This window comes from Typha latifolia, chromosome 9 (genome assembly GCF_019914945.1).
Source record: "Typha latifolia isolate L0001 chromosome 9, TyphaL0001v2, whole genome shotgun sequence".
Taxonomy (NCBI): Eukaryota; Viridiplantae; Streptophyta; class Magnoliopsida; order Poales; family Typhaceae; genus Typha; species Typha latifolia.
Window position 1 is genome coordinate 2415771 of NC_133094.1, and position 22424 is coordinate 2438194.

The 22424-nt window shown below is 35.8% G+C and overlaps 2 protein-coding genes across 2 annotated transcripts; both read right to left on the reverse strand.

Moving 5' to 3' along the window:
* Positions 1-128: 128 nt before the first annotated feature.
* On the reverse strand, positions 129-19090 carry LOC140795460 (vacuolar sorting protein 18). Its single transcript, XM_073148016.1, has 23 exons — positions 18799-19090; positions 18526-18738; positions 18302-18441; positions 18129-18224; positions 17421-17488; positions 16094-16195; positions 15745-15889; positions 14614-14754; positions 14395-14514; positions 14154-14210; positions 13012-13071; positions 11723-11830; positions 10504-10664; positions 9436-9514; positions 7645-7707; positions 7364-7497; positions 6329-6434; positions 5219-5407; positions 3383-3607; positions 2546-2701; positions 1654-1815; positions 667-783; positions 129-592 (listed from the first exon to the last, which is right to left on the reverse strand). Exons 1-23 carry the CDS (start codon positions 18983-18985, stop codon positions 416-418), a joined length of 3006 nt encoding a protein of 1001 aa, XP_073004117.1. The 5' UTR covers positions 18986-19090; the 3' UTR covers positions 129-415.
* Positions 19091-20512: 1422 nt separating this feature from the next.
* Positions 20513-22234, reverse strand: LOC140795031 (uncharacterized). The gene has a single exon (XM_073147388.1). It carries the CDS (start codon positions 22232-22234, stop codon positions 20513-20515), a length of 1722 nt encoding a protein of 573 aa, XP_073003489.1.
* Between the last annotated feature and the right edge of the window lie 190 nt (positions 22235-22424).

Here is a 22424-nt window from a genome sequence, read left to right on the forward strand (position 1 = left end):
AGATTGAACTGGCAACTTAGCAGGAAACATAACATCTCAAAGTTATTTAAAAAATAAACAATCTCAGTATCTTGGTTTCTGGAAACTGCAGGACCTCTCCTAAAACCATCAATCCAAAGTCCAAACACTGTCAAAAGATGCTCAATAAGTCATAGGAACCAAAAGTGATACAATATTTTTACAGGGGAAAAAGGGGCCAAAATTGCATTCTGTAGATAAAAACCATTACCATGCAAACCAACACATTCTTGTAATAAATACAAATTGAAGAGCAGCCTATCCCAATATATCTGCACTAAATACTCACATTGTACAAGCTATATCACCAAAAGAAAAAAAGAAGAAGGGATGTGATATACATTGGAAGGTTCCGTACTGGACCACATTTATGACAAATATTAGACAGATCCAGTCATCAGTACAAAGGGGTCATTGGAAGAATTTTCTGAGTAGCAACTTGTGGCTTGACTTCCCAAGAGGCAATCAGTTCAGCTTCTCCAGGCTGGATGAAAGGTAATGCGATGTCCCTCATCATCAGATCACCACAAAAAGGACACTCGCTCGCTATAGCATCATCTAACTGTGTCCTTATCTGCCATATATCATGTGGAGGCATCAGCTCAAAAATCATCAGTAAATATGCATCAGGGTTCATATGATACAGACCGTTTTGACAGGTGCCGTTCGTGTGATGTTTTCATCAATTGCATTGCCTCCTGAATCTTTTGTTGACCTTCCATCCATCAGGCTTAGCTGCTTCTGAAGGTCTAGTATATATGCAGCCTGTAATGGTGTTGCAAAGAGATTGAAGAGTAAGATATTTGAGTTCTACCAATTAACCTTGCATGTGGTCTGAAAGAGAAGTATAAATAATTATTCTAGAAGGTATGACTTAAAATGAGGTACAACTAAGTAGTAGTAATTAAGTTCCTTTTACAACCCATCACCTAGTCCTAAAGAACGAACAGAAGAGAAGACATGGAGATTATTTAGAACTGGGATACTCTGGAAGACAAGCATTGAGTGAAAGCTGCATTTTAGTACTAAAAAAGGAGCAAATTAATCAACTCTGTACTTCAGAGGGTCAGTACAAACAAAAAAGAAAAGGACTAGACTAGCATACAAGAAAGGAAAATCATGAGGATTTTCGGATTTATCAAAATTGTGCCTCTAGATAGAGATACGAAATGCGTAGAGACCAATAAATATAAAATATCAAACATTGGGAAAAACATGTCTTTTCAAATTTTACTAAAACCAAGAAAAGGATGCAAGAAGCATGAGCTGAGGTTTCTTCATGAAAAGCACCACTCAATATTTACTTTGTATGAAGAAAAAAAAATCTATCCACTTGAAAGAAATCTCAGACATTTATATATTTTGTAAGATAATTTAAACTCAATTTTAGAAGAGCTTACACAAACTAAGTAACATTATGATCTTTCCTTAAAATCCTTTAAAAGCAGTATCAACTACCAAGTACTTGTCAAAGAAAAATCAGCAAGAGAATTCCCATGAAATTGATTAGGCCTCTTACAGAAATATCGAACATTTTCACTATTTAATCTTGATAAAGTCAATTATGAACACATGCCCAATGCCTCATAAAAAATGTGAAGTAATACCATTAGATGGGGTTCAGTTGTAACTTACTTGAGTTGGGGTTGTGCAACGAGTAACATGACCAATCAAACATTGTGTGTGAAAAACGTGGCTACAAGGAAACACGTAGAGTGGAGCCATATCCCCAACTGATGTATAACTTCTTCCCACATGTTGGGGTCCTCCAGCAGTTAATATTTTGCGTTTACAGACCTGTTATCTCAGGGATGAAGGGCAGAAATCAGTACATAGTAAAAAGTCGTCAAGCAATTATGCAACTCGTTATCTTGATGATGAAGGAAAAGGTTGACTTACCGAAGAGATACGAAGCATTAAATCTGGAAGATGTAATAAAAAACATAAATGGAAAAAGACTGGCAAAATTTTTAACAATCTTGTTGCCATTTAAGTACACATTGAGATCTGTTATCTCAGGGATGAAGGGCAGAAATCAGTATGTAGTAAACAGTCGCACATGCAACTTGTTATCTTGATGATGAAGCAAAAGGTTGACTTATTGGAGTAAAATACAAAGAATTAATTCTGGAAGATGTTCTAAAAAACATAAATGAAAAAAGACTTTGGCAAAAGTTTTAATACTCTTGTTACCATTTAAGTACACCTCGAGATTAGAAAAATGCCATCTCAAAGTGAAAAAAGTTAGAGAGTATTTTCTCTCTCCACCTTAAATATATTCTTCACAATCCCAAAGCAAAACCAATGGCTTGAAAGGTGTTAAGACACTTTTCAAAATTTTAGCATAAAGTTTATAGTCTCCCTATGTGTGTGTGTGTGTATATATTAGCGAGGGTTAGGCCTTTTATTTGGCCTATGATTAGCATACAGACTAATGATCTACAAAAAAAAAAAGTGGTGCAGGTAAGAAGAGGAAGTAAAGTCCTATAAATGTAAGCCCAACAACTAAAGATGTTATGGACCATACCCCGCAGTCTTCGTTACTACCAATAAAAGCAAATCTCTGAGCAAGGGCATTGATATCACTCCTAATATTTTCAGCTCCTTGAGTAGCATCATTCATCTCTCCTATGAGTTGCTCGATCCGATTTTTGTAATCCTTCAGTGATTTGCAGATTTCTTCCTGTATCAGAGAATTCCTAGCGTAAGTCTTTGCAGAGAAGACTATAACTGCAAATACCAAATTTACAACTGAGATTGAGCCACAATATAATCTGGTCAGACCTTTGAAAGGAGGAAATCTGTACAAAGAAAATATAAAGAAAGAAACAACAATATCAAGAATATGATTTGTACTCAACTAGTAGTCTGTTGTAAGAATCATTTTAGTATATTGAACAATAGAGGTCATCAGAGGCTATTTCATGTAACAGCAAAACACTGTTATAAGCATAGTCGACGTGGCATTCTGTTGGAAAAGCAATTCAAAAAATCAAAAAGAAAAGAAAAAAAAAATCCATTCCCCTCAAAAGCTGTGTCATTTCACTCTGCTAGAAAGCTGGAATTGATGACGGCTATTCTAACAAGATAACTTTTACATCTAGATCTAGATGAAAGTTGCTCTTCAGAGAAATTTAAGAGAAAATAGTAAATGACAATACCAGACTACAAAGATACAACCATGCGAAAAGGGAAAGCATTTTATAGCAACAGAATTCACTCTGGAAAAGAGATCATGGTGTCCAAATTCCAAAATATGTAAAGAGGAAGGCCACAATCTTTAACAAGCAGACGTCAGACAACTATCTAAAGAGGCAACAAAATGATTCAATGGAATACTTGAAATATTGTTTAGGAATCTTACTTGGAAGTCATCAATCAGCACAAAGTCTGGGAAGAATGGCAAAATGTCCTCAATCTTCAGGAGGTTGGTTTCTGTCAGTAATGCAATTGCTTTCCGAATGTTCTCATCCTTGTCTCCTTTCTCTTGCTCAATGACATGCTTTGCAACCATAAGCCAGAGCTTCTTCCTTAGGTCTTCATCATCTTCGACTTTATCTGCTTCTGCCTTGGCAAGTTCTAAGTCTACCTAGTGAAAATACAGTGACCATGGCATAAATTCTTGACCAAAATTCACATTCATATAAAGTATAATTTCTGTAACTCTTATTTGGGTTGTTAGTGGGGTCTTTCATGATGCATTCTACAACTGAATTTATAGTGGCATGGTCAGAAGCCTCAACTCAGACATCTGCAGTGAGCAACACATTTGTATAATGAGAAGATCAAATTACACACCAATTTACAAGGGAACCTGGAGTGATATTATCACTGAAGATTCATCGACTCGTCAGTGAAGAACATCAAGAGTAGAAAGTCGTATAAACCTCTGATTCCTTCTTCAAAACATTTTTTATCATGCTGAAAACAAATTATTTACACAGGAATTTGTTTATGTGAGTCTTTGTCTGTATCTCTCATGGAGACAAATATTCTACATTGGCCTATAGAAGTCATTGACCACACTCTTCATCTAGACTGAACTGATCTTTGGTCAAATAGCTTAAAATGAAAAAACTTCATATCCTCTCAGTGAGGTTACAAATTAAAGCTAGGCCCCTAATTTGGTCGCTAAAATGCTTCATGATTCTTCAGATCTTATCAACTTTGAGGACTTATCTCAAACAGAAGCCAGATTTCATCAGGAATGCCTGGGCAATGGTGGTGGAAAATATAATAGTATATGATGTAGAATAAATTTTTAGTATTTTCTCTTTTCAATGGATTTCAGTCTAATTTTAGATGAAAATCACATCATTTTTCAAAATATCCTACTCAATTCTGAGAATGTTTGGCCTTAGTTGATTATAAAAGAAGATTTACTACAAAAGTATATTTTTATCATCAAGAGTCTCAATATAGTGACAAATTGGGTTTGGAAAGATCTAGATCAGTTTGATATGTGATTATGCATATCAATTATTTCTCTCTTTCTATAGGATTGAAAAATCAGAAACTATGCAACTTCTTCTGAAAGTTCAATGGCAATGATTGTGATGGAGGATTCCACCTATATGTCTCTCTTCTTCCTCTGCTTTCTTACGTTTTTGGCAATTCAAAGTTCTCCCTTTTTAATCGGTTCTCTCTTCTCTCTCTATATCTCATTCACCTTATTGTGCTAGAGTAAAAGAGAAACTTGGAGGCAGAGAAAGGGATCCCGAGATGTCATATCTTTCCTCACCTGAAGCATATAAGCCCATACCTTGTCTTTCCTCATAATAGCATATTTCTTATTCCAAACTAGATTATTTTGGTTTTACAGTACCACAGCAAGTCTTGAACCAATGAACCCAGTGTTATCATGTATAAAGATGGAGTTACTGAATGAAGACAACTTTAGATGCATAATCATGAACCAATCTGATTATGAACAAGATGACCAAACAGGCAACAAAGGAAGACAGACAAAGTATCAGCTTGATATCTGAACAAACTATATAGACTTAGTTCAAAACTTACATCAGACAAATAAAACAGTTACCCTTATAGTAAATTCACCATAAATATCACGCTTCACATCCCAGAACTAATGAAGCAGTATACTGCAATGTGCAAACTAATTTATGGGTAGCAAGTAGCTAACTAAAGCTAACAGAGAAAACTAGCATAAGGAAATGACATGGAATTTAATAGATTTTACCTGCAATGCAAGAGCCACAGCTTCTTCATGCATGGACATCATACTGTAAATAGAAACACAAGCACGCATTCGTTTCTCCTTGAGACACAACCGCAATGCATATTTGGGATCATAAAAGAAATCAGGACCATTTGTTCGTCCTCTACCAATCTTGGTATCCAAAAATTTTAAGAGTTGCTTCTCATCATCCTGATTTTATCTCATGAGGACAGAACATAAGTTTCAGAAACCACTCCAATCATTTGGCAAAAATCCAAAAACTGTTCAAGACATGTATTGCTATATGGGCCATAAAAGAATTAAAAAGTTTTTATGACTGTAAAAATGGCTATTAATCTATGGATTCTACAGTTTAATACAGTGAGATAGTGAGGAGCTTATAGATACAAAAGTTATGCATTGTATAAAACTTCCTTATAAGCACTGTATAGAAAATATAAAAGAAAAAAAATGCTAAATGAATATCAGAAGCCTTGCAGCAATTGAGGATTTAAGATGCAATTCATGTGCTGAGGTCAGACCAGACTTACTGCTATGTTTTTTATTGCCTAAAAGACTGAAATATTGTAACAAACAAGTTTGTGAATCTTGTAAAACAAAAGAATATACTCAGATTTGGAGCTCTTTGAGGAACATTTTTCTTAATAATTCCTGAAGTGCTGATTTCATACACCAGGATTACCTTCTTGAGGCTATTCTTGTTAAATCTGGCAATTATCTAGGAACCTGTTTTTCTGCAAAACTCTGGTGCTGATTCTTAGGTAATACACCAGTATTACCTTCTTGTGGCTATTCTTAGGATACCAGAGGTCTGATGTAGAAAGACACTCTTGCTTACTATTTCTTGGAAAAACAAACAACCAGAATTATTGCATTCTTAATTTCTTCTTATATAAAATGAGATAATTGTCAATGTTATGTTTGTCAAATAGCTTGTGAAAATATTTTTCCAGAAAATTCTCAGTAGATGATGTTCAGAATTATAAAGGTCAACAAAGGTACAGAGGTTAGAAAAATAAATTTCAGCTTCAAAATTATAAGTCCTAAAAGATATAAATAATAAGAAACAACAAACTACAATGAGATAACAAAGTTAATGACAAGACACACCTGCTTGGCATACAAGGAAAGCAGCAAATTGTGCACTCCAGGATCCTCATTGTGCAATTCTTTAACACTGAACTCCAGGTACTTGACAACCTCATGTGTCTCATTCCTGTAACCACAAGTTGAGAGACAATATTAAGTTTTGTTTTAAGACGATTAAGAAAAGACCAAGTCTTTACTATTGGCAGCTTGAGAAGGAAAAAAAAAACAGTACCACTCTAATGGGAACCAAAGATTTATTGAACCAAATGTTGGTTTTTTACTTTTTTCAGTTAGATCCATTTGTGGTTCTATTGGCTTAACTGGGTCTAATTGTTCAATCAGATCTAACTGTGATTCTATTGGCTCAACTAAACCTACGGTGATTCTAGTATTTTAAGTCAAATTCAGTTATGGTTTCAGTTGATTAGTATACAATTCCATTTATTTGTGCCTGGGCTAGTCAGTCAATTTTGATTTTCCAAAGATTTGAAAATTCCATCCAATCAGTAAGTAGAAAAGATCATAAAACAATGTGATTCAATATTGACAAAAGAATTCATCATAAAGTGTTAAATAATATTATAGGGGTAGCGTCACAATAATAAAGGGTAAAATAAGAGATCTTTCCCAAGTTTAAGAGGATCCCAGAATAGATCAGAGCTTAAAGACAATCTTAAGAAATATACAGTCTTGTGGACAAAAAAGAACAACAGAGGACCGGTCAAGAAATTAGTAGTGTTAAATTCAACTTTGTTTTGATTTTGATGAAAATGATGGGTCAAGGCATCAAGATTTGAAACCAGAACTTATTTAATAATCCACGTTTCAAAAAAAAAAGAAAAGAGAGGATTTCACAGTGTAAGATGCCCATTAATCCATCAGAATGCAATATTTAAATGAAATGCATCTTGTGGGGGCTCAGGGCCTCTTGATTTTATAACATGTAAAACAACCATATTGTCCAAAAAGCATAACTTAAGAGAGAATGGTAAAATACGTTATTTACATTCTAACAGAGGAAAAACAAATTGGGCAAAAATTCCAAATTATGCATACTTAGCACGTGGTTCACTTGCATAACGCATCATTGCTGGTATAAGTTTCCTTGGGTTTAACTTGTTTCTCGCTATCATCCATGACTCAACAGTCTCATAAGCATCAAGCACAATCAAATCAGGGGCAAATTTATACTGCAAAAAGAAAATTATAAAACCAGATGAGATAAGTATAAAATATGAAAGTCCACTAAAAGTAAAAATAAGACAGACAAACAAATTAGTTTCTCTCACCGGCTACAAAAAATAACAAATTAGATCACTAAGACTAAAATTTTGTACCTGAAGATCTACAGAGACATTAGGTCGCTGAAGCACCTCTAAAGCTTTCTTTGCTTCTCCTTGCTAAAGCCACTCAAAAAAGAAAAAGAAATAAGAAAACATTATTATGTTAAAAAAGAAATAAGAAAACATTATTATGTTCCATCTGTCCAGCTCAATATGCACCATGTTCCTAACATTTATCTCATCGTTTGAAAGAAAATCTAAGGCAACTTGATGCACATTTATGTGTCTTCTACTATGAGAAATAAACATCATATAACCAACTCTTGTTCAATGCAGAACCCAAACCCAATGACGAGATGTACACTGAACTGAGAAAGCACAATCTATTTCCAGTATATTTTCTTATAGCATCAGTATTCACTACTTGGCTGCCTCCCCATAATGGGCTCTCCCATGCACATAGCAAGCTAGGAACTCTCGAGAGCCCATCAGGCCACCCACCTCATGGCCATAAGCCTCGGGTCTATCCCAGTGATCATCTGTAGACAACCTAACATGGCCTGAGAGACCCTTTGCAGGTCAGCATTCTGCGACTCCATTAAGGCCTCAGCTGGCATGTGGCCTCATATTCGATTGGGCCATGGGCTTTGCCCCTCCAGGAAATACTGGCGCTGCCTCCACCACATGAACATGCTATCGCCACATATGGTTGCTGCCCTCAAGGGCCTCCTGCATCAAATGGCGGATGACATGGTGTGTAGGGGAGTACTACAAAGGGGCTCTTTGGAGAGTGTTGTAGGAGTGTGTTTGGGAAGTCATTGGAAAAGTGGATAAGTTAGACCTAGTTGAGATGGTTAAAGAAGGTTATTAACTAATAGGGAAGTTTAACTTGGAGCATTTCTTTCATCTTGATTGTAATGCTCATTAACAAACATAAAGTCATAAATATCAAATTTCCAAATCTAAGTATTAGAGCAATAGGTGATACGAATACTGTTCAATAGTGCAACGTGAATGTGCAGTTCATCCGTGTGGGGGTATTGCAGTCCATCAGTTGCACATGTAATGGGATAGCCTACTGTTTTTAATTGACTAAGCTCGGGCACACAACGGTCCATTAGTCAGCTTGCCTCAGTCTAAGCCGAACTTGGGTTCAGATTCTGTTAATCTCAGTGCAAGCCAAGCTGGACTGGACTCAGTTCATTCAAGCTCTGCTCCTTTAAACCCTAGCTAGAAGTAGGAAGAGAGGATCTAAGAGGTGCTTGCAATAACACTAGAATTTGGCTCTCACAAGAATCAAAAGCTGGAAAAAGTAGTAGAATTGAGAGAAGTTCTATATTAATGGTTAACAGAAATATATCCAGACTTGGCCATAACATAAAAAAGAAATAATAATGCTCACATAAACAGGGAAGTATGAGATCCACAATTCCACCATATTGACTAGTACGAACTTCTTCACGAGATTAACTACTTGTCATAGAAAATCTATTCTATCATGATACCTTCAACATCGTACTACATATAGATAGTTCAAATGTTCAATAAGCTTATCCAATCGCATCATTAATGAAACATAAAGCACTACCTTATCAGTTCAGAAAAGATTAACCAGAGACTCGTATTTGCAATTTTGACTTAAAAAAAGTACAAGTGCAGTTCCATAGGCATTTTGAGACTCAAGTAACATTTTAGAACAACAGAATATATTTTCTTTATAGAATTGCTTATATTCCTTCCTTTCTACATATTTCAGTTTTCTTTGGCTCTCCCTGTTGGATCTAGAATGATGGAATTGACGAATAAGTCAAGCAAGAGATTGCACGATAGCAAATAATGTCATACCTGAATAAAATGGTGAATAACAATTTCATATTGCTCCTTCAGACCAGCAAAATAGACCAGCTCATCGACTCTCCCATAGCTACAAGAGTTTTGAAAGAGGTAAGCAAATTTTGTGCTTCTATCAATCCAACTAGAGGATAACAAAATTTAATTGCAAATGAAATTACAGAGTTAAATATATTCCTTATAGGAGTCATTGTATAAGACAACAGGTCATTAGATTACCAATTTCAGTCTTTGGATTTCTCCAAAAGCTGCAAGGAGATAGATCCGTTTACTTCTAAAGCCTAAGCTGGTAGAGGGCAATGGCTTTTTATCTTTTATATTCTAAAACTTCCTTTCATTTTCGGCCTAAAACATTTTTGATAAGCCTAAGAAGTGGACTTAATTTAAATAGGTGGTCTTTTTCAGTTTAATTGATAAGAAAGGCATAGTAAGACACGAATTCAGAACTTCCTACTCTAGTACTATGCTAACTCACAAAGTACTCTAAAAACTTAAGTAATTACAGAATAATAATTTTTATCTTCTATATTCTAACATAGACAAAGATTTTACCCATCTCAACCTTACTAGTGACTAGCTGGAAAGATGAGGAACATCAGCATTGACTAGCGCATGGGTATTTCAGTAAGTGGCGCATTCACATGCATTGCCTAATGTAACGTTCCATTAAGGTGTTGTAACAGTATGTTAAGGTTAGACCCCCAAGAAATGACCATCCACAAGTACAGCAACATGCCGTACAAGTGTACAACACAACCCACAAGATTGCTGTATTGCTATAAGCTATTGGAAGATATTTGACCATACGGCATTTACTTGACAGATAATATTTGGCATGTCTTCTGATGTAGAGTACAAATGATTCTTATGATGATACCTGACAGATGGAATGTAAAACACATTAGACAGTAGACTCCATGAAATATGCATTTACTTGACAGATAGCATTTGACATAAATCAGGATCAAACTGTGAACAATTAAACAAACTCAAAAGTCAAAGCCCACTGAACCTTGTAAATAATGATGTTTCTTCTGGTGCTATATTGATAAATGAAGTTACCTCTCTAATAATCTCATTGTTGTGGCCTCATCCAATACATCCTTGCTGTCACTCAGAAAGGCTCGAAATTCCATTACAATTGAGTGGTACTCTGACCTGTTATTTCCTGACAATCCATTACCAATCATTCCCGCATCGTCTTCCAATAAAAGGCGATTAATCTACAAAAGGATGGAACCAGATGCATCAACAAGCTATATCCAATGACTCAGCATGTCAGGTCTGGAAATTAGTGTGACATAGGCCTGTGTTGGCTAACCACTCTCACTGCATACTTCTATTTTTCTTCTCCAGAATTAAAGAATCTCTTAATAGATAAAAACTTTTGAAGGAAAAGAAAGGTGATTAGTCAGATCAATCCAAAAGCTAATAGAAACTTTCAGTTGCATTGGATTTGAAGCAGCCAATCTGGCTAGTCAAGCTGATCCAAATAACTCAAATGTTTGATCTTCAATGAATTGCGTTTATTCCTACCTATAAGAAAGTTTTGGTAACATAATTCTTCCTTGCAGAAGATCAACAGTGTCATATAAAAATAACTGAAAATACTAAGCAACTGCAACAGAAAAATCATAGGCTTCTAAGATAGGAAAGCATAGGCAATTAGCCATATTATAATGATTAACCAGTAGAAAAAGCTCATCGATGACAAGCAACATGAAGTAGAAATGAAATATGTACTGATGCACCACAGAAAGAAAAACTAGATGCAGTTGGTGAGAATGAGAGGACAATGAACATGACGGTAAAGGTTTTGTGGCACAACTATAATTGGTGAAGTTTAGGCACAATGCCTTGTCAATTCATGGGATGATGGAATAACATTCCATATTTCAAACTTCCAAGAACACTTATGATGGCATCCTGGAGAGTGACACAAACATGCTAGACCATGAAAATGTCATGTGTCATCACACCCCGTGCTGATCGCACTTTGGATCTACGTTCTTTCTACCATTATCTTGGATTTTAGTTAACTTTTCCAACATTTCAAAATACAGTTTTTAGTTAAGAGCATGCCACTCATCCCTTTTGCCACTATTTTCTAGCACTACATAAACTATGAGAAAGCTATGGTTAATATTTTCTTCAGCACAGTGCACATGATAGATAGCAAGAACCATTTCAAGTCTAACAACCAGTTACTTTGTGAAAGTAATTTAGATAACATGTCAGGTGTGAGTATCACGTCATAAAGAAGATTGACAAGAAGTGAAACCTTGTCCAAGTACAGTTCAGTAGCCCATGTTGAGATCATTGTTATCTGGGATTTATCATCCTTTGTGAGATTATCAAGCTTCCGCAATAAGAATGTCCTGAGAGCATCCTGCATTGTATACAGGAACACTTGAGATTAAATGAAAATATGCACATTCTGAAATGAATGAAGTACAATCAGGGGATAGAATAATCCAAAGGCAGAGTACAGGACCTTAACGCATTTGAATTTTCTTGGTCTTTAGAGATTGAACAAAAAAAATCAATAAAAGGGTTAAGCTAAGTAGCTAACTAACAAAAATGTGCATACAGTTGCCATAATTACCATCCATGCATTCTCTTACAACAAGGGTTCAGCTAGAAAATTTTATGTGTATTAGGCTCCAAAAATGAATGAGAATGCATTTTATAAGATCTAAAGACGCATTAAAGATATCTGAATCTACAGGATTAAGTTTTATACTTCACACCAAAGTAGATAATACAATGCTATGTAAGGTCTATGGTGTCAATGATACTCTGGTTCCTCCAAGTTATACTTATTAGTAAATTGTGGCATTTGAATGTAAAAGTTACGACTGAAATCCTTAAAATCCTTCACAGACGAAATAGTAATCAACCTTACAAATAATATATATATATATATATACATATATTTATTTATTTATATCCAGTAAGTGGTATCAATTGAAAAAAATGTACTACTAGCATATGGTAAACTTCAGGGAATATGTAATGAATATTTGGATTAAAAGGCTACTATTTAACGAGAGTTATAAGGGCAAGGATATAGAAATATACCAGAAAATTAACTCAACAAAACAGTTCAAGCTTGAAACTCTTTATCCTAGCTTAACTTCATGAACAAGTATTTAAGAGCAGACAACACGTCAAGCTAATTTAAAAGATGATGAAGTTTACATTTCTAGCATTGCGTAAAGTTTTCAGGCACTATAGAGCTTATTAGAGGGGTCAACACAGGACCCATATTTGTACAAAATCATATTTGAAATGCATATTACCAATCACATGATTGGCAGAGGTACTCGTCACCGGTATAATTCACATAGATATTCTAATTTAGCTACTGAGTATGCACGCATGGATTTTCTTTATTCTCTTTTTTTTTCTTTCTTTTCACCAGAGTTAAAATTAATTAATAAAAAATAAACTAAATGTTTTACATTCAAACAATTCATAAAATGACAAACAATAATTCAAACTGATTACAGAACTTGTACGAAAGAATATCTCCAGGAAAAAAACCTACAGAAAGGAGTATCATGTTACCTGCTCACCCACGGCTATAAACTTTAAGCTGATCTCTTCAAATGACAACAAATAGCTTATCTGGAAGTAAGCAGAAAAATGCATGATCAGTCCCACTTTTTCAACAGTGGTGATTAAAAGCATTTTATTCTGCTCCATAGAGTCTACTTTTTCCTCTCCAAATTCAATCCAACTAACAGATATTATCTCTGATGATAATCTCGCTTCAGTGAAACAGCCAGAAACCAAAGCATAGGAACAGTTAAATATGGTAGAATTTGACTGAGGACTTTGATGAGGATGTCTCTCCATATATCATTTGGTTGTTTACCCATCTATCCATTTAATACTAGCAAATATTAAATAATAATATGAAATCTAAATTATATGCTACTTTCATCGTTTATATTGAATACATATGCACACATATGCTTTGACCACCCTAATATTGCTGGAGCATGTGCTTGCAAATATTATCTAAGATAATTAAGATTTCCATAGGAAACTGTTGTAAAATATCATCAAAAGAGTCATCATATGCATTTGAGGAAAAATATAGAGCTGGCCTTCTACTCAGATTCAAATTTGACCTTAGCAGACTCTTCATATAAGATATTGTACTCCAACATTTCATCTAGTGACCATTCTTCGACTCTAGGTTCAGTTTTAATTACGGCAACATTTTCAATCATAATTTATCAAATGTGAAACTAAGTCAAAAAATTATATTAATAAAAGAATGTAGTCGGCGACTTGGAGTCTGGAAATTATTTAGATGGCAGTCAAGAAGAGACTGGAAGTTCAACTACAATTTCTTTTATGTGCATTTAGACGAGACAATAAGCTGAAACTGCTTTAAAAACTTTTATCATCTGATGATTGCAAACTTTAAAATTTGACACTTTAGATTTGAATATGACTTACACAACAGATACAGCAAGATATCACCTTGCTTGAACTCTTTCAAAAAAAAGCATTGATCTATGTTTTTCACCCTTCCATACCCAGAAGTAAATCAGAACTGCTGATAGCTAATTGGAAGGTAAACCACTAAACCTTTTTATATTTTCTTCAAATAAAAAAAGAAGAAATAATGTGCAGAAATATCACATGATTTGGTGTTCATCAGGATGGTAGCATTAATTTAGGTACAAAGATCTCACCTTTGCATAGAAGGATGCTGCTCTATAATAATCTTTGACAGAAAAAGCTGCATCAGCCTGCAATGGAACTTTGATATTTACTTTTCAGTAAAATAGTGAAACCAGAGAAAAACAAGAATGAACCTCATAAGTCATCCCAGAAACTACAAAAGCATGAGTAAAAATTCTTTATCGTTTATACAAGTGTGGAGCTACATGGATGTATACTATATTAAATATATTATTATAACACATCAATTACCTGTAGAAGATATACTTGGTCTCTCTGGAAAGGATTTCGACAATGGGATAAGGCAGCTGCATATTCCTTTAAATCAAGATAAACTTGCCACATGTCTTGACCCTCGTCATGGACAGAAACCTAATTTATAAATAATATCAATGATACATCTTTAGGCAGATAGAATATAATTGAGAGTAAGCATTCAAGCAGGTAAGGTGACTGATGAGAAAATCAAACCTGAAATATAGAGTTTTCATCATAAGCATAAAACAATCCAGCAGTGGCATCACTGCACAATGCAATGATTCCTTTCGAAGATTCTGATGTATGATCAAATGTCAGTTCCTCTATCGTTTGCTGACTAATTCTGTTAACAACCTGCAAATGAGACTTAAATAGTTCTCAGGGATGCCAAGAGATATGGTCAACTATTTGCTTTACAAATACTATTATCTGCATTCAGTACTAATTGATTGGAAAAAATATCTGCATAAACAGCCATTAGTCAGAACTATTCAATACTGTTGATATGGCCTCAAAGTTAAATGGAAACGTCCTATATGAAATTTTTCTCCAGCTTGTTACAAGAAATCATGCAGATCAAAGGTGACAAAATAATTAAGAAAATGAACACAAGTTTAGAAGAGAAGTACCTTCTGCATGTGATATTAAAGCATGTTTTGCTATTAAAACTAAGAAAGTAGGATAGTTGTGCCAGTCTGTAGACCCTATGCTAAGCGATGTATGTGGTGCATTTGCAAAACCAGCACTTGGAAAAGGGCATTGCAGTCCGCAAAACCCAGGATCATCTCCTGAGACATCCTTTGCCTGAACAATCCATAGCAGAGGCAACATTTTGTGGTTGCTATCATGCCGTGCAAGAGGTAATGGACACAACCTGTGACAAAGGTTTGGCGATGCTTGACTTTAGCTGCCATGAGGCCTTGCAGAAACTAACCCTAGCTTTCATATTTTGGCCCTCCCAGTCAAGACTATAAGGAACTTAATTTGCTTGCTGTCCAGATATTTAGTAGTTTATGTATTGAGTGTACAACGTAAAGCTGGAGATGTCATAGTTTCGATCACTATAAATCTGTAACTTTCTCTTCCAGATAGTTTGATAGCTAAGCTAGTGATAACAGATATTCACCATACTATACTTCTAAAATTTGATCAAGTTAACCAAAAAATGCAGCATTTTATGAGTTTCGACCATCATTTGCTAGCATCATTGCTTTAGCACAAAGTAATGTAGGTTGTTTCACAGTCAAATCCAACCAACAATATAATGACTAAGATAATAATAATTAAAAACCAACATGACAAAATAAGACATCAATGATAACCAATTTCAATAGGAATCTGTACCTTAACTTTGTCGCCGATTAGAAGAAGGAAATGAAATTCTGAGACTGCAAATGACTTTGGTTTAACATCTTCACCAGGTTCACCCAATTTTGAATAATCCAAGAAACCCTTGTTCTCCACAAAATTTTCATCCCCATTTGTAGAACTACTCAGATAGATTTTAAGTAGGAAAAAATAACAATATATCAAACATCTATTAAAATTAATATAGGGCTACATAAAAGATATACAATACTTCGGTGCTGTAAAATTAATAGTTGAACATCATGAGGTAACCACTACTCAGAATAACACTTTTTATATTTCTAACCAGATAAGATGAGCCAAAGATCCTAGAAGGATGATATACCTATGTTGAGCTCCAAAATTTAAATCACCAAAATAAATTCCAGCTCCTGAAAGCCAAGCAAAATGTTTGGCCCTTCTCTGCTTGATAAAGAAATGTAATTCACTGCATATCATGAAAGACAAATCAATGGTATTTCCAATAATTCTTAATCCTACGAATTTTGTTCTTCAAGGTTATACAAATAATAGAACAATAAGTATAGTGACTACTAAAAGGAGAAAAAATAAGAGTATGATATATGATTAACTAGTTAACAAGCCCCGTAAGACCAACTACCCGTTATTTGCAAAGGAGATAAAAATAAGGCAGACTTGTAAGTTGTACCAATTAAACCTTTATTTGTTTTGTTAAAGCCCTTCCTTCAACCCAAAATGTCCTGTGGGATGAAAGAAGTTCACATCGATCTTATTATCAGAGCAGTTAGTGACTTAGTTCTCAAACTTTTTAATTCTTCTATACTTTTTTTCTCTCCTTCATTCCTCCTTTGTATTCTTCACTCCATCCAATCGTAGCCACATGTAAAGACAGTTCACACCTCTGCTGCATGCTACGAGGTCCACAAGAAGAGAAGTCATGAGTTTGCTTCCGCACCCTTATGAACCCAAAGTGTCCAAGGAACTGGATCTAACAAGATGTGAACCTAATTAAAGTGACGGTACTGGATAGTTTAATTTATGATGGGAACCAAGAAAATTAGTAAGTCCTCGTAGCTTTACTTGTGCCCAGTATTTGAACAAAAAAAGGAACAAGAATAATAGATGATTCTTACCTCGGATGAGCAGATGAAAGCTAGTAAGATACCATAACACCATCAAGAAAACCAAAAGCTGAAGTTATCAAAAGAAAGGAAAAGAACTAGCAAAAACATACCGAAAAAATTATCTATTTAAAAATTTTACTAAACCTATGAAGTTTATGTTACATTAGTATGATTTTTTTTTTCTTTTGCCAGTATCCATCCTAAGTGGTATCACAATGTCAACTCACAAAATCTAAATTTTAAGAATTCTTAGCTAAATGATATTACAGACCCATCTAATTTCAACAATCTGTGTTTTTCAATCATTGTTTATGTGTTGGTATCATAAATGTTATCAGTTGGACGCAGCACTGCACTCCATGTTTTCCAAGCCAAAGCTTACACCTCACGTGCACATTAATATCTTCACCAACACACAATGGTTACCACCCTAAAGCATGTAAAATGTACAGGAATTAAGTAAAGTTCCCAAAACTTATCAGCAAAGGACTTGGAAAAACTGGCAATTTTGAACAATTCACACCTCTAACTCTAGCACAAAAAGGATATGCACAAAGTTGCACATACCTATTAGGTATTTCACCTGGAAGCTCCATAAAATGTACCGTGCGGTCTGAATAACTAGTAAACATAGTCTGCAAAGAGCAAATTTAACACATCAAAACTAAATGAGTAATATTACACCACCATACCTAAATTTTATTTAAACTAGAACAAAATGATAAAAGTCCACATCTTTTCTTCTTTCTGAAACAAAAGGTTTCATATCTTTATTGCATTCTTAGTGCTGAATCCAATTGTCATGAATTGGTGATAAGCATAACTGCATAAGTCCTACTGCCTGCATAATCGCATGCCCACTTTTAGTATGTCAGTGAATTAGTTTCTTTTTTCTATTCTTTAGTCAGCACTAACAACTCTAAAAAAGTCATACAGAAAAACCAAAATCAGACCTAAAATTTTCTCTTCCGTGAATATCACCTGATAACACTATGAAAGTTCCACAGTTTTCATAGAATCAACACATGTACTTTTTTAAATAGGTTTAAAATATCATGACATATATGCATCTTCTAAAAAGACTACCATTTGTTTTTAACTAAGATGGCATAAAGAAACTATTAGATCCTTCCATGGCAATTAAAAGTTGCAATAGTTAAAAGATCGTCCACTTTAGTGAAAACAACCATTTGAACACAAAAAGAACTAGCAATTGATGAAATTATGAACTCAACCACAAGATTATGCAAAACACTGTAAAATGTAACTGCTTACTTCCAAGGAACCAATGCCGGTGAAAGAGTACAGCCGGGTTGGTGTAACGGCCATCACATAATACCGTGTAGAATTGCCAATAGAAGCTGTCTCCATCTGAATAAAAAAGATAACATTATTGCATGACTACAATTCAGCGGATACAAGCGGGGTACAGAGAAAATATTGAATACCTGAAGGCCCATGATGGCTTCCCGGAGCTCCGTCAGCTCAAACAATTGTTTCACATACTTCTCTCTCTTGTCCACCTCGTCGACCGCCATCTCAAACATTTGCCCATTCTCTGTGCCGAGAATCACTTCCTTCGTGGACACTGCAATTCCTCATCCTCAAATTAAATCAGGATCAATACTTCAACCCAGAGATGAAAAAGAAAAAGGAAAGAAAAGGCACACACCTTCGGTGATCAACTGCCGATTCCAAGCAATGGCATTGACGACCAATCCCTTGAGGCGACCAAGAATCCTCGGCCGCGGCCACTTCGCGTGCATGTAGTACGTCTCGGCGCCACCGGGGTGGAGGACGGTGGCGACGCAGTGGCTGCCTCCGGGGTCGACGAAGACGCGATGCACCGGCTGGTCTCCTCCCCTTCCGCCAGAGAAATCGAGATCTGCAATCAATTAGCTATGAGAAAGAGAGAAGAAATGAGGAAAGGTAGAGAGAAAAGGACCTTGGGAGTCGCCGAGGCCGAAATCGTGGCGGATGACCCAGCCCTTGCTGGTTCCGATGAGGATGACGTCGTTTCCCGCGGCCATTGATGTGATGATCCCGTGGCCCTTAGCGGCGTGCCGCTCGAGAGGATCTACGGAGAAGAGGTGGCTACCGCCTCCCCCGACGGAGACGCCGCCGGAGTTCATGGATACGGGATCGGGTGCTATCGAAGCAAAACACTAGAAACGTGAGGAGGAGGAGGAGGAGGAGGAGGAGGAGGAGGGAGTGGGGGAGATGACCGGAGCTAAGGCAACGTTATTGGAAATTTGACGGCGAGATATAAATATTAGTAGCCTCGATGGGCTGGATAGGCCCGTTATATGAGAAAGCCTAGACGGGCCTAAAAATTATATCATTCTGGGCCCTTATTGGGCGTTTTTCTTTACTAGGACAACTCTAGTCTTTGACTAACCTTAATAAGATAGCAAATAGCCAAAAATTCTCATTTTCCTTTTTTCATGTATACCCCTCTAAATTTCTTATTTATGCGTGTATGTATAACCTCACAAAATACAACAGATATTTACAAGGATAAAAATAGGTAGAGACAGAGTTGAACCACATAAAAGTAAATTTCTCTTCTTCGAATTAGCTCCCTTAAAACTATACGAGAAGAAAACAATCTAGAATATTGTAAAGATGTATGTGCCCTTTATTTTATTTTATTTTATTTTATTTTATTTGCTTTAGGATTTCCATTATAAACGTTACTAATTTAGTGGACAAAAAGACATTGATAACCTTAACTTTAAAGAAAAAAAACTATTATGTATGCAAAAATAAAGATAATTTTATCTTTTTATAATGAAATCTTAATTGTTAGCTATATTTGAGCCGAGGGGTAACATGCAAAAAGCAAGAGGTTTAACGTTTAAGAGATACGCATGCAAATATCGTTGGAGGCGTAAAATCGTAAATAAGATATTTTAAAAGGGTCTATATGTAAAGAACTCCATTAAATTATCATGCAGCAAAGTTTATTGTATTTCTTTGAAAACTTATTTGATTATAAACCTTGTAAAAGACTTCTTTTTGCGTATATACCCCTCTAGAACTGATATTTGCTTGCATATCCCTAGAGCTTTAGTAAATTTCAAATTAAATTTTAAAGTATGCACCATTTTAGTATGGTAAAAGGATCGAACAGTGCAAGTTTATCTCTTGTCCAGAAGCCACTAGCTTTTAATAAAATCTAGGGAGAATCCTGGACTTCTTTGTTCCATAGAAAGAATCCTAAGATACTCTGAGATTTCTGGGACCATTAAACCAGCTAAAGCCAATCTATGTGAACATGTGTTAAACCTTATCTTGTACCTTCCAAAGTATCCTGTAGGTTTGCAAATTTGGACAAAGAAATGAAATTTTAGGATATAATCTGAATAAATGCTAGTTGATCAGTAAACATTTCTTTGATTTACTGAAGGAAATGTAATATCACTGAATTCATTTGTTCACTACAGCAGCAAACAAGCTATTACAAAATCAGTTTGACATAGAAAAGTTGGCAATCATCATTAAGATTTCCTGGAAGGAGCATGGAAATTGCACTAAAAGCTGGTAGGATTCTTCAATGGAAAAGGAAGAATTAAAAAAAAAAGAAAAAAAAAAGAAGCCACAAATGAGGCTAAAGCTAGAAAGTATATGCACAAAAGTTGTGTTGCTGTGCATAGAATTCACATGATCCAGATTCCATGCAGGATACTTCGAATTCTGTTACTCGAGAGCTTCTTAACGATCTGTTTTGCTTCGATCACGTCAGACTGTGCTAGTTTTTCTAATTTGCTGACATACCCAGAAGCACTGATCTTTCTTCTTCCAGTATTGCTGTCAGACAAGGACATGAGCAAAGAGAGAAGACACTTCTTTGTCATTAATTTCTCTTCATTGCAATCAAGCATCCTCATGATTCGATTTATATTGCGGTCGTCTTTAATCAATATCTTGCGGTTCGCTGGAATTATCACCAAATTGCAGAGTGTTTCAGCTGCCATTTTCCTGACTTCAAGTGATTTGGACTCAAGCAATCTAACTATCTCTTGCATATATCCTGCTTTGCCTATTGCCTTTTTGTGCTCTTCAGATATACCAACAAAATGAGACACAACCTTGAGGGCCAATTCCTGGATAGAGATATCTCCATTCTTGAGTAAGATAAGAAGCCAGACAAGAAAACCAGAATCCATAAGAATATCAATTAAATTTGCCGAAGAGAAGCAGAAAAAATCAGTAGCCCTGAGAGCAGCCACTCTAGCCTTTGAAGAACATTCAAAATTTGGATCTAGCAATTGTATGAGTGACTCAATGACCCCTTCATTAATAATCTTTTTCTTGATCTTGTCATCCCCAGAAGCCATAGCATGCAGGAATTCAGTTGCTTGAATCTTGCATGACTCTTCTTTTGATTGTAAGAGCTTTATGAGAATTGAAACTACTCCTCCTTCTATCATGAACCCTTTTATCTCTTCAACATGGCTAAGATTCCTTAGTATGGCACAAGATGAAACAATCAACTCACCGCTATTAGCACCATTGCTGCAAGTCTTGAGCAGTATCGAAACGCCCCCATGGGCGCAGACCGACCATACATTGTTGGAATTCTCAGTTAGCTTCTTCAAAGTTTGTGCTGCTCTCTCTTTCACTAATCCACTTCCAATCTCCAAAACCCGAATAAGTGGGCCAATAACACCTCTAAGAGCTTCTTTGCATGAACTAACCATTGAAATCATTGCAAAAGCACCTGCGGCTTCCTCTTGAATGCCATCATCTCTAGACTCTAGAAAGTTCAGCAGAAGGCTAACACCATCAACTACTTCTAGCACTGCAATCCTTGCATACTTCTCGTCTTCGCAGAGGACCTCATTGAGCATTACTAGTGTTTCAGCTCTCATACCCAAGTCTCCGATCCTTAGCCTCGAGAAGAGATCCTTGACATAGAATCTCATATCCTCTAGGCTAGCACCTGCATTAGGCTTCAATGGGGTAATTGCTTGTGAATGCAATTGAACCTCAGAAACATATATTTCCTTGAGGCTATTAAGATACTGATCAAGCTTGGAAGAAACCATATCGAGATCGCTACGCAAGAGGAGCTTCCCGCCGCTGTAAGATTCATCAACACATTGATGAGCAAGTAAATTGATGTCATTCAAAGTTGCCACCAGTGACTGAAGAAATTCGTTCAGTGCTGAATTCTCCACAGATAACTTGCTATCAGCTGCTGCAATTAGGCCAGAGCCCAGTTTCTCAAGCTTATCCCTGATCAACTGCCATTTGACATGAAAGCATAGCACTAAGAAAGATAAGGAAACTAAGGAGTTCAAGAGATCCAATGCTTCCTTGAGGTTAATCTCCTTGGCAGGTGGTGAATTGGGTCTTTGCTCTTTTACTTCTGTCATCTCTCAAGTATGGGTGGTGGTGTCAATGGAGTTCCAAACTACTCACTGGCTCTACTTCTATCTACTTATGATACATCTGAAATTGCCTTCTGCCTTTTGTATCATCCAATGGGTTTAAGCTTTTGTGATGGTAAAGGAACTCTGACATCAATAGAGAAAACTTACTGGAGTAACCTTTGGATGGTAGGAA

Excerpts from the sequence above, each read along its gene's own strand:
- LOC140795460 (XM_073148016.1), bottom strand. The coding sequence starts at position 18,985 with ATGAACTCCGGCGGCGTCTCCGTCGGGGGAGGCGGTAGCCACCTCTTC. Across the intron at positions 18,442-18,525 it reads TCGGCAGTTGATCACCGAAG|TGTCCACGAAGGAAGTGATT; the intron begins GTGTGTGCCTTT and ends GAGGAATTGCAG. Across the intron at positions 9,515-10,503 it reads ACAATGAGATTATTAGAGAG|CTATGGGAGAGTCGATGAGC; the intron begins GTAACTTCATTT and ends AAACTCTTGTAG.
- LOC140795031 (XM_073147388.1), bottom strand. The coding sequence starts at position 22,234 with ATGACAGAAGTAAAAGAGCAAAGACCCAATTCACCACCTGCCAAGGAG.